Raw genomic sequence first — 12,814 nt, 5'->3', positions numbered from 1 at the left:
TATCAGGTTGTGCTGTGGGACCGAGCTGCAATCTGGCAGTCCATCTGGAGAGTACAAACCAGGCTCTCCTGAGGCTCACCTGTCTCCCAAGAAGTATGTATCATGAAGGTCTCTTCTGCTGGTCTTCTATTTTCAGTATATTTATCCACTTAACCACAGTCATCTCTGTAGCTGCAGGTAAGAGAAGCTTTGGGAACAAAAGCAGCCCTCCAGGGCTCCTGCCTTTTGCCCAGACACTCCCCAGATCCTGCAGCTATCCTACAGTCAAGGCAGAGATGCAGATGAAAGAAGTGGGACAGGTCCTAACTGGGTTTTGGATAAGGGAAGGGCCAGAAGTGTTGCTTGGCCAACAGGAATTCACTGGCACACATCAAAGCACTAACAGCTGAGTGCATCCAAGTACTGGGTTAGGTTTCTTTTCTGACATGAAAGGCAATTTTCTTTCTTCCCTCATTAGGTGAGACTGAGGCTTTCCACATAAAAGCAAATCCATGGTGTGGGAAAACATCTGCAAAGAAAGGTGTTTGCAAGGGGAATACAGTAAATCTGGTGAAATGAAAGGGGCTAAGCAGTCTAGCTGGTGTTTGATTGGAGCAACCAAACATGAGTGATGAGCTCTCAGTATGACCTGTGACCAGGTGAATGGAGCACTCTCCTGGTGGCACAGCTGGCAGAGGGCAGGAGCTGCCAAGCTCTGAGCTCTGTTTTTGAGCATGGCAAAGCCATCAGATGAAGGATTTTGGTGTCAGCTGAGTTCAGGGCTGTCCCAGGCCAGTCCTGGCCATCTCAGAGCCAAGGCCATGATCCAGGCCAAGGGCACTGCTTTTAAGGTAACCTCCCAGTCTGAGCAGACAGGAGGCTCTCTGGCAGCCACTCTCCCACCATCATGCTGTCACTGCAGCCCCTGGGAGTGGCAGGTCACAACCCCCAGGTCCCTGCTTGACTCCTGCACACCCCACTCACACAGCCAGACCAGCTCTCCTCACTGGTTCCATCCCAGGTTTCCCATGGCAGTCTCAGACCTCTTCCATAAAGCAACTTATTCACAGCACAGTAAGACAAAAAAAGTTTAAGCTGGTGCCTCTGAGGACAACAAAAGAACCCCTGGGCTTTTATATCCTCGCAGTCCAATCGTGCAGAATCATCTCTCAGTGCCTGGTCACCTGGCTGGTACCAAAGGTCCTGATCCCTTTGTTATACCACAGGTGGGCAGTTCACAGCCTCTGGCTTCTGCAGCTGCACCTACAGAGGATGCACTCCTCCCCACAGAATGCCTTCTTTGAGAGGAGCCAGGAGTGGCCCTGGGCCCCAGTGCCACCCTCAGCCACAGGCTGTCCTGGGATCTGGGTAAAGCTCTAAAGAAGCACTTGTGGTACCAAGCCTTGTGTTCGGGGCAGCATGGAGCCCACTCCCTGCTTTCTCACACTTCCCTTTCTCCCTGTGGCTCTCTTGGATTTCAGGCAGCAGGAGCTGTCAGAGGTTGCAAACACCTGTTTGCTCTCATTATTCAGGGACTGTTGGCCCCTCAGTCTGCTGGGGTTGTTTTCTCCAGCAGTAGTTTGCATTTCTCACCTGAAGTGTTTAGAATGGCAAGAGGTTCACCTTGGTACCACACTGTGCTGGAGCTGCCCTTGTCCTGAACACCTCCCCAGATTTCTATCTCCTGGGAAGGGGCCAGCAATAGGCCAACAAGATACAGCAGTGAAACCAAGGTTTTGTTTTGGTAGAAGCAAGTTGAAAATGTTCTACATGCAGTTTTCAGGGTGGGTTTTTTGCACAGCGCGAACGAGACTGATGAACAAACAAACTGGCTTGGTGCTGAACTGCTGCAGTCATCAGATCCATCTGGCCAGCAGGACAGGGGACCCCAGGAGGGGCCTTTGGAGGCTGAGTGTCCCTCAGGCACAGACAGGGGCTCCTGGCCAGGACAGCACTTGGCTGTCAGAATGCCCAAGCCAGCGCGTTCAGCAGGTGGCACGAGCTGTGTCAGCAGAGCTCTGCCTGGCCCTGCCTCCTCTGCTTCAAGGGGACACCAGGCTGAGTTTATCAAAGCTTCTGACAGCACCCTGGCAGCCACAACAGGCTTGGAGCCCTCATTTCAAATCAGGTGGCTTCCTTTGTAAAGTCTGGCATATCCTGACTCAGACTGACAGTGCAAAGTCCCTCCTGACCTCTGGTGCTTTGTCCAGCTTGGCCCTCTGAGCTCTCCTGCCAGGAGTGAGGCTCAGCTGCCCAGCCCTGGTGATCTGCAGCTGCCTGCACTGCTCATGCAGAGGCTGGGAGAAGCAGGAGTTTCCAGGACACCCTTCATGTCACCCTAGAGGCCAGGTATGAAGGTTTGGACCTTCCAAGTGCTTCTGCTGCCCTCTGGCTACAAAGCCCACCTGGGCAGGTAGTTGGGATGATAGGAGGTACCTAAAGAGAACAGACAAATCAGTTCTGCTGCCTCATTTGCCCCTGAAACATCCAGCTTGAGAGACTGTGGCACATCTGCTGTCCTTGCAGTGCCCTGTTGGAGGCACATTGATTTCCCAAGTGGGAATGTTGATTGCAGGAGTCATGGGGATAGTCCCACATTGGTCTGTTATCCTTAAGTGAAGCTCCCATGCTCTGCAGTCTTGAAGCCCACGCCACTGATGCAAGGAGTGTGAGCAACTCCCATCTTTTTCTTCCCAGGATTTTATTTTCCAGTCATAAGAAGAACAGATAAAATTGCTATAAATAATTTAATATCAATATTGGTGACTCATCCAAAAACATGTGTTATTGCTGAATATTTTGCTTTATAGTGGTAACCAAAACCAGTTACAATGTGCTGAAAACACATCTGGCACTAGAAACTAAGCCAGAATCTCTGAGAATCTTGGCAACGGGAAGGATAAATATACTTAAGAAGGAAAAAACCCCATAACTGTGGAGTGTTAAATAATTAAAGGAATAGCATCGAAACATGGGATAGAGAGTTTGGTTTGTTTTTCAGGTATTCCAAGGCTGTGGAAATCCCAAAATCAGCACAAAAGGCTCCAGTAGTGAGGACAAGAAGAGACGGGGGAAGGTGACATTGGAAGCCAAGTCCTCTGCCCAGGCCCTGGAGATGCTGGTGGGTTTGTGTCTGCTCCTGCTCCCGGGTGCTGCGGGCCAGGTCACACGGCGCGGGGGCTGCAGAGCTGCATGGCTGGAGAAGATCAGATCATCAAGTGCTGCTGTAACGCAAGCACACCTGGCCTTCCTGCCTCTGCAGGGTTGGGTCTGATAACCAATAGATAACCAATTTGCTGATAACCAATTTCCCAGGGATTTGGGAAACTTACCTGAAGAGGCTCCTAGTCTGATGGTCTTCTCCTGGTTGGTCTTGTGGTACTGGAGCAGTGCTTGGCATGTAACCTTTAGCCTTGGGCACTTGGGTTGATGATTGGTCATTGATATGTCCTATTTTGCATGAAAACAGATTTTGTGATGGTAAAACAAAAAACATGCAGAATCCTTGTACTTTCCTCTGCCCTGGGGCACCCCAGAGCTCTTGTGAGCCTGAGCATCCCCTTTGCTTACAGGTTTTAGATGCCAAAGGGAATCTGACAGCTCTCAAGACATACTGGATCACCCTGCCTAGCACCCTGTGCAGCAAAAAAGTAATGGCCAGCTCAGCGTCAGATGACAAATGTTGGAATGGGATGACCAAGGGCAGGTATGGAGTGGCTCACAGTGCCAGGAGCACCACCCTGGGCAGAGAGGAAGGGTTTGAAAAGGCACTTACACCTCATCACAGCCAGCCCTACTTGTTCAGAGTGAGCAGTCTGTGCCTGTCCATAGAAATGCTGCATTTCCAGAAATGCTCATACCTGGGAATTGGCAAGCCTGGTGTCACTTTGCTGTGTGTTGAGGGTTTAGCACTGAAATGCACTCACCATGAAATAACTGTGTAATTTTCTACTAAGGAAGCAGTTCTGCAATTCCACATGCACTCAGAAGGCAGCAGGGCTGGATTTACCACCTGAGCTCCAGAGGTGCTGCAGAGAATTGCATAAACATCTCTCTATCCATACCTGCTCTGAAATGCTGCTCCCTCTGAGAGGGGACACCTGGGTGACAGCCAACAGCTGCAGAAACACTTCCTACCCCAGCCAAGGTTAAAGGATGGCTGAGGGGACATTGGCAGCTGCTGGACATGCACCTTTCTCCTCTTCTCTCCACAGTCCTCTTGGGCTTGGTTTTGCCAGCCTGAAGTCAACACCTTCAGTTTTTCCATGTTTCACATTGTTGCGAGCAGCGTCCCAGAAGGACCAGGGCACTGTGGATGGCAGCAGTGCAGCCCTGGTTGACAGCTCCCAGCTAATTAAGCTTCCCTGGGAGCCTGTCTGCTCAAACTGGGCTGGGGCCATTCAGGGGTCTCAGGGGGTGAGTCTCCACAGGATTAAACCAAGCAGGGATTAAAATCTCAGCCCCCCATATGGACAGAGATAGAGATTTTCCATAGGGGAGTGTCACTGTGGGCCCGTTGGTACCAGCCTGAGAGCAAGCCCTCTCCCTTTCCTGCAGGAAATCCCTCCCCATGCTGGGACAGGGGTGCTGCAAGGCCACCCAGCCACCTCCTGCAAGCTGAGACCCCTCTGCTGGGTGCTGGCCATGGCAGCATGGCTCAGCCATCCAGAGAGCTGGGCTGCCCAGCAAACACCAGCTGCAGAGGCTGTTCCAGAAGTCTGTGGCACTGGCTGCAGCCTCTCTGGGGTTCACAGAGCCTGGATTATCCCTGGTGCCTGTAGGAGGATGAGAGCTGAGCTGGGAGGAGACATATAAACCTTCTGCCTTCCTTCCCAGTTACCTGCCCGAAGTGATGGGGGATGGCCTGGCTAACCAGATTAACAACCCAGAGGTGGAGGTGGACATCACCAAGCCAGACATGACCATCCGCCAGCAAATCATGCAGCTCAAGATCATGACAAACCGCCTGGGCAACGCCAACATCGGCAACGATGTGGATTTCCAGGACACGAGTGAGTGCAGCAGAACCACAGAGGTTCAAGGCGGGGGTGAGGGGGGCCAGGCAGTCCTGCAGCCTGCACAGGTGTCCCTGCAGATGCTGCTGCTGGGCCTGGGGGCAGGAAGGGGCTGTGGCAGCCTGGCTTTTGGCTTGGGGCTGCTGAGAGGCTGCTTGAGTGCAGACAATTTGTGGGGTGGCTGGAGGCTGAGCTGTTCCCAGTGCCTTACCTTCAGGGCTGTCTCCAGTCCTGCTGACAGGGCCATTGCTCCTGTCTGCTCCAGAGTTTCCACTGCTGCAGCAACAGGTGATTAAAGCCAGCAGGAGGTCAGGTATGAGCTTGTATCCCACGCTGAGGGATGCAGAGAGGAGGGGATGGCCAGGGTCGGGCTGGTGGCCAGGGCTCCCTGGGGTTGCAGCAAGGGGAGGGCCTTGCTCACCAGAAGCAAAGCAGTGTGTGCTCACCCCACGTCTGTCTCTGCACAGGTGATGACATGAGCGGCTCCGGGAGCGGGGACAGCTGTCCTGATGACGTCTGTGGCAAAAGACTTTCTAAGAGCCCCAGCACCAGGCAGCCAGAAACGCACGCTATTCCTAAGCAGTCTGGACACGGCGTCAATGGGGCCAGCAGCAGATCTTTGCCTTCTGCCTCCCTCCTCCTCCTCCTCTCGGTGGCTGTCATCGCCCCACAGCACTTGTGGCGGTAACTCACTGGCACAGCCAGGAAACAGACTGCGGCTGAGGGCTTCACTTTGCCAAAACCACCAACCAACCAACCAACCAACCAAAGGACATATTTAATTCACCTTGGCAAAAAAAAAAAAAAAAAAAAAGGAAAAAAAAATGGAGGAGAAAAAGGTTTTCAGAAGGTTTCAGTTGTTTGCTATTTCTGGCAGTGCTCGAGCTGTTTTCTTCTTTCTAGGTCTTTCCCCAATGCTGGGCTCTTCTTTCCATACCTCATTGTTTTACTTTTGTTATTGCCACAGACTGGCTCTTGGGGCTGAAACCAGCCTTTGCAGAGGGCTCCAGGCGAACTTGGCCAAGCCCTCCAAGGCAGCTGTGCTGCTGCCTCCAGTGGAATATGCAATTGCCCTGCCCCATTCCCCAGCGTGGCCGGAGCCACGGCGCCAGTGCCGCAGGCAGCGCCGGCTCCGCCGCCGAGACGCCGGGACCCTCGGCACGGCCCCCGTGCTGCGTTCAGGGGCTCTTTGGGCTCTTCCTCTGTGCTTCCTAGCTGGGCAGAGATGGCCCTTCACTTCCAGTGGTGTACGTAGGAGCGTGAGCAGGTTTGGTGGGTTGAACTGAAAGAGTTTGGCAGTGGCTGTTGGACCCGAAAATGCAGAACTTGCTTTTCTTTGGGAAGGTCACAAGTGGGTTCTCGACTAGAGCTCGTAGCTGAGGACAATTTGAAATGTAGGTTTCCTACATCTAAGTGACTGGGAATGAGTGTTAGGGGTTGGGGTTTGGGGTACTTTTTCTTTGCATGCTAGTTGGAAAGCCATTTTTTACCCAAGTAACAATGGTCCAATTTGTACCTGCAGTGCAGTACCATTGTAGGTAACAGAGAGATGCAAATATGCACAGTGGGATTCTCTGTGTGACAGACAGTTGTGCTGCCTCCTCCTTCTCTGGCCCCAGCCATAGACAGGAATCCAGTTTTTATCTTGGTAATAAGAGAAACCAGGGACATTTTACTAACTGGACCTCTGGGACTGGTTGTGCCCCTTCAAGCAGAGAGGGGCTGGTGGGGACCACCATGGGCCCTACTCAGAGCACCGGCTCAAGGCAGCACCCACCAGGAGGGAATGTGAGAACAGGAAACATTTTGTTTGGGATTTCTTTTTACCTTTGGTGTTTGTTTCAGTTGTACTGTAGGTTTTTAATGGATTCCCACTTTCCCTGTTCCTTCCCATCATCCAATTCCCCTAACCCTGCAGGCACAGGCTGAGCCAGCAGGTCAGACACCACTGGCAGCTCTGTTTGGGCTCAGGGGAGGGCCAGGCTCACCCTTTGCTGCCCCGTCCCACCACTCACCAGCCTTTGGGTGATGTGGGCAGCTGCACTAACCCCAAATTGCTCAGTGGGGTGGGCTCTGTGCCAGGTTTTGAGACTGGGGGTGGTGAGTGAAGTCATAAATGTCCTCATGTAGCTGTAGGAGTGTCTGTGCTTGTTAGGGCTGTGTGTTTGGGGCTTCCAGAGGCTTCTGTGCCTGATGAGGAGCAAGAGTGGGCTGGAGCCGTAGGTGTAGCAGACACTGGGTACAACACAGTTCCTGTGACTGCTTGGGCCAGGAGCCCACACAGGTTGGGTTTGAGCTTCAGAGAGGTTTGTACTGGGGTGAGAGGGAGGGCAGAGCTGGGCTGTCTCTTGCTTTTGCACAGCATTTGAGCATTTCTGCTCTGTCTTGCCAGAGGAGATGTGCCTTTGGGCTGAGCAAACATTATGGGGTTGGGGAAAAAAAACCCCAATTTTTAACATTAGCAGTTTCTGAAGTGTGCAATTTAAGGAAAGATGAGGAGATGAGCAAGGTAATGCTGAAAGCCAGTCCATTTCCTCCCCTCCCTGGGGCACAGTGGTGGCACTGAGGGTGCCTCAGACTAGGCAGAGATTTTAGGCCAGCTTTGACCAGCCTCTCCAAGCCACAGTGATTAATGTCACTGACTGTGCATCCTTTCTGCCTTGGTCTCACCTTCCTGAAAGGCAAAATCACCCGACCTGATCTGGTCAGGGGTCAGAAATGAACACTGGGGTGCTGGACAATGGCTGAAGGACAGACAGTGCCACTACACCCATCAGAGCCCTGGAGAGGATAAATGTAAGTAGTGGTTTTGTCTAGATTTATTTACTCCTAGGTATATGGCAAATTCACATGATTTTTACTGCTCTAAAGAATTCCTGTCTTTTCTTTTTAACTTTTTAAATCACAATTGCAAATACAAATTTAATCTTCAGTTCCAACAATCCCCACAACCAATCCTGCGGAAGCTTTCCATCCAAAGGGGAAAAAAAAAGCTGAGGGGAGGGAGGACAAATTAAAACATTGTATCCTCATCAAAACACAGCTGGGTTGGGGTTTTAACACGTGGATGCTGAGGTCAGTGGTTTGCTTTGCAGAATGGGGGCTGTAAAGTCACTTCCATTTCTGTGCGATTGGTTTTTGCTCTCTGCCTGTTATCCTCAAAAGCTTCTTATTGGCCCTTTCACATCTTAAATGTGAAGCCAGGAATTTACTGATTATCCAGTTAGTATTTTAACAATTTAATAGCCCCAACTAGTGGTTCTGTTACAAGAAAAAAAAACTATAGTGCAAATTAATAAGGCAAAAGCTCAAACAGTAAAATCTGTTATGCAGGGGAAGCCCTTCCTGAATCCTTCACCTCTGGGCTGGGGTTGAGCTCCCACTTCCACATCCCTCCTGCCCCTGAGGGTGGCAGCTTCCACCTTGCAGAAGCCAGGCCAGGGTGAGCCCAGGAGAGCAGCCTGAGGTGGGGGCAGTGCAGGGGGCTCAGCCCCTCTGTGCCCAGCAGTGATCAGTGGTGGTGGTGGCCCTGTGTCCTCTGCAGTTGATTTTTGTATCTGCCCATGTCAGCCTACACTGCTGCTTTTTCTTGGTCCCTGGTTACTCAGTTTTTCTGTTCTCCCTTGCCCTGAAGTTGTTTCCCCAGCTGCTGCCATTAAGTGGCCTGGGGTGGTTTGGCTGTGCCACCTTCCCCAGGAGCTGAAATGGCTGAAAGCTCCCAGGATATCAACCCTAAACTAAAGCAAACTGAAATTACTGCTGACTAAACAACCACTGGTGTGGCTGAACAAGCTGAAGTCAACCCAGGTCCAGACAAGTCCCGAGCCTGTGGTTGGGCTGGTGCAGAACCTGGGGCCTTTCAGTGCTTATAAATGACATTTCCTGGGCTGCTGCCTGCTGGAAAACACTGTGACACCTCCCCGTGGCTGCTGGCTGCTCTGGGGTGGCTGCATGGGGAGATCTCTGAGGAACTGGGCTGGCTGGGGAGAAATATCTGCTTCCATGCTACCAAGATGGTGATCCATCGTGTTCTGGTGTGAAAAGGCCTCATGCTTGACAGGTGTATGGAGGGGGTAGTGGTGTAGGAAAAAATATTTACAAAGGCCCCGTCCCTGGGAAGGGGAGAACCATAAATGGTGGATTTCCAAGTGTCTCTGTCTTTCAGCCTGCTCTTTGTGCCATAATGTGTATGTTTTAAACAATGGTGAGGGTTTCAAAAGGCTTTGAGAGCACAGCTACTTCTCATTTACAAATGACAAGCTGCCTGTTGTTTTCTGGTGGGCTTGGTAGGGGCTAAGGTATAGCAGAATATCTAAAGTCCCCCTTTGCTTTAAACAGATGCATTTCTATCTGCAGGAGTAAGAATTATTTCACTTATCAGCATAGCTGGACAGTTATCTATTTCTTTCTGTTACCAAGGTACTTGTAACTCTCTTGCACTGTTTATCTAAAGTTGAAATATGTTCTTTGAATCCTTGTATAAATAAAAAGGCTGGAGACAAATCTGTATTTACAGGGCAATTATTTCTTCTCCATTTAAGCCGAGTCTGGCATTTTCTTTCTTTTTCACTTGTTAAGGCACAGATAAAGGCCAGGTCAGGAGCCCCGAGGAATGAAACCATGTTCAGGCACAGGTGTGTAATGGGCTGATGGCAGTGTTGGCAGTAAGGATTTGCCTGCATTCCTGCACCATTCAGAGGAGCAGATGCTGGCTTCTGTGGATGTGTGTTTGTGGGAACAAGGTGAGCCTGGCTTGAGCCACCAAAGTGAGGATCCTAAATTGTCTCTTTCTCATCAAGCACAGAAAGTCATGGCATAACAGTGCAACAAATCAGAAATGCCCTTGGTATTGGCCATTACAAAGTGTTGTGGTAATTACAGACCATGGCTTTGCACCAGTGCAGCTGTTGGACAGCTCACAGCAAGCAAAGCAGCAAGGGGGATGTTTGATCTCCAGCCTGTGCTTGAGACTGGACTGGTGCAGCAGAAAGGTTTGTGCTTCAGCTCCACCACTTCCAGAGGTGGGTGAATGCAGCTGTCAAGGTGATGTGTTGGAAGCTGCTCATGAAATGTCTGAGAGACTTGGTAACTGAAAACTACTAAAAGTGTATCCTTCTGCCTGGAAGCAAATATCAGCTACATTTAATAAACTGACTGATACCCTTAAGTGAGTAGGTATTTATTTAGGTTCCTCTCCTGCAGCTACAGCTATTTGCACCACATCCATGTGTTTATATACAGACAAGTGAAAAAATATAGGTCTTCTCCTTGGAGCAGTTTTGTGCACAACAGTTGCCTGCTTTGCCTCCTTGATGTCTAATCATGATCTGAAATAACAGCCTCCTACAGCATGGTGTTTTCTAAAGGTGTCTGAAAGCATTTCTGCAGTTCCTAATGTCACTGAACACTGCATGTTTGCAAATTCACTGCTGAGAGCTTGCAGGAGGTGTAGGGGGTGGTACAAGCCCAGCTCCCCCTCGGCTGCAGCCACACATCACTGCTTCCCTAGGCATGGAAGGCTTCAAGGGCTCCAAGAGCAGCCCAGCACATTCTGGGAGCTCAGCAAGGCAGTGGGGCCATTGGCACCATACCCTGTCTGGCAGTGCCACCAAGACCAGGAATACCCCAGCAAAATCTGGACTGAGGCATCACACCTTCTCTAGCAAGGGCTGAGGCTCTTACCCTGCAGTTCAACATCTTCTTACAGAGGCAGCAACTGGCTTCACTGCCAGAAGATGGCATTTGTGTTTAACTTATAAATTACTCTGTGTGCAGTGACAACTGCCCTGTTCCTCCCTCCTGCTCTGCACCAGGGAGGGCTGGTGGGAAGGGCCCACCTTTCTGGCATGAGTGACCATTCTGAAGTCAGCTGCAGACAGGTAGCCAATAAACAACCACAGCCTCAGAGGGAGCTCATGTGCAGCCCCAGTGGCATTTGCTGGTGCTAAAGCGACAAGAAAGGTGCCCTGAGATGGTGTCACCTGGGTAACACCTGGATCAGTGCTGGGATGAGCTGCAGGAGCTGGTAAACCAGTAACTCACACCAGGCTTGTCTGATCCCAGAGCCATCTGATGGGCTATACAGCCACCCACACAGATCAGTGAGGGTTCATGGCACAGCAAGTGTGATACCATGTGAAATCAAGATCTTGGTTTTGGTATGAACTGGAGTGTGCCCATAAAGCACCACCCAGGGACTCTCTGCAAGGGCCCAAGAAAGCTCAGTGATCAGTGCAGGCAGAAGAAGGGTGAGCCTCTGTCAGAGGAAGGCAGGGCAGCAGCTGCCTCTTTTCCACAGTGTGGAATTGATGTGTCCCTCAAGGAAGTCCATGGCAGTGATTGCAGAAAGGCTCCGTGCCTGAATGCCCCCATCATGGCCTGGCCATAAGGGGTGTGCCATGGAAATGCTAAGTTGGGCAAGAGTCACTGCCAGGGAAGGTCCAAAATCCCTGGAAAGAGTGGCTGTGGAGGAATCCAGGAGCCATCCCTTGCTGCTGGGGTGGGCAGCATCAGGGGTCTCCTGCTGAGCTTTCTCCTTTCCAGCCACAGGATCCCAGCCTGAACTGAGCCTCCTGGGGCCTTGCAGCAGCCACATGCCCTGAGCACAGGAAGCAAGGGGGCAAGTGAGTAAGGGGGCAGGTCATGTGGGAGCTGAGGCATGTGCTGGGTAACAGGAGGGGACAGCATGCTCTTGTGCTCATGTGAGAGAGCCAGCTCCTGTGGCCCCAGAGCCAACATCTCAGTGACTGTCTGCTGTTGACACAAAGGATGGCAGGTGTGTGGCAGGGCCAGTTCTCCTTCCTCCATGGTCAAATAAAAGCTCATCCTTGTACCTCACTCCTCATTCCTGAATGGGTGCCACTGCACTTCACACCAGTCTGTGCTCTGCTGCTGCAACAGTTCAGGTTCCTTTTGGTGTCAGCAGCAAGTACCAGTCACATGCTCCTGTTTGGCCTGAAAGCAAAGGGTTGAAGCAGCTCAGCCTCCAGGAAGCAGCTGGCACCTGTGACCAGCCCTGCAGCACCTGCCCAACACTGGCCAAGGTGACCTTCACCTGGCTGGGCTTGGCCCATCCCCACCCATCCTGTGCAGTTCAAACCCACGGCAGCACACTCAGGTGCAAGATGCTCTCTGCCCTGGCAGCACACCAGCAAGTCTACTGAAGTCCAGAAAGATTAGCACTATGCTATTTGGCCAGCCTAGTAAATCATTTTCTGGGCACTCAAAAGATGCTATTGTTGTAGGAAAGGGGCATTGAGATGCTCTGGAAAATCACAGAACTGATCACAGAATATGCTGAGTTGGAAGGGCCCACAAGGATCATGGAGTCCAAGTCCTGGTGCTGCACAGAACATCCCCCAGGAGTCACACCACATGCCCGAGAGTGCTGTTCAAACACTTCTTGAGCACTCTCAAGCTTGGTGCTGTGCCCACTGCCTGAGGAGCCTGTTCCAGTGCCCAGCTGGATCTCCTCTGGGTAAAGAACCTTTTTATAATATCCAACCTAAGCCCACCCTGACACAACTTCAGCGTTGCATCGCTGAACTGACAGCACCACCCGCAGCAGCAGCAGCAGCATTCCCGTGCAGAGCACAGCCTGTAAGCAGCTGCTCTGGGGGTAGCGACTGTGCAAACCCACTGCCTTCACAAGTGAGCTGTGTGCTCCGAAAGTGCTTTCAGCTTTCCGAGCGCAGCTCTCGGGATGCAGCCGGCACTAGGACCTGCCTGGAGCCTCTACGCGCCAGCCCTAGGGAGCGGATAAATATAGCAGGGTAAGATTAGTGCAATACAGCAGCAGAGCGCGGGTGGCCGTGCCGCCA

General features: G+C 51.6%; 1 protein-coding gene across 1 annotated transcript in view; it reads left to right on the top strand.

The window, feature by feature from the left end:
* GPC1 (glypican 1) overlaps positions 1 to 10,161 on the top strand; it is a 204,302-nt gene extending 194,141 nt beyond the window's left edge. Inside the window, exons 6-9 of the mRNA XM_030227087.2 lie at positions 2,981 to 3,100; positions 3,552 to 3,685; positions 4,816 to 4,991; positions 5,462 to 10,161. Of these exons, the coding sequence (XP_030082947.1) occupies positions 2,981 to 3,100; positions 3,552 to 3,685; positions 4,816 to 4,991; positions 5,462 to 5,682 (651 nt within the window). The 3' untranslated portion in view covers positions 5,683 to 10,161. The remainder of the gene's footprint in view (positions 1 to 2,980; positions 3,101 to 3,551; positions 3,686 to 4,815; positions 4,992 to 5,461) is intronic.
* The last annotated feature ends 2,653 nt before the right edge of the window (positions 10,162 to 12,814 follow it).

This window comes from Serinus canaria, chromosome 9 (genome assembly GCF_022539315.1).
Source record: "Serinus canaria isolate serCan28SL12 chromosome 9, serCan2020, whole genome shotgun sequence".
NCBI lineage: Eukaryota > Metazoa > Chordata > Aves > Passeriformes > Fringillidae > Serinus > Serinus canaria.
This window is presented reverse-complemented; position numbering and strand designations above follow the sequence as displayed.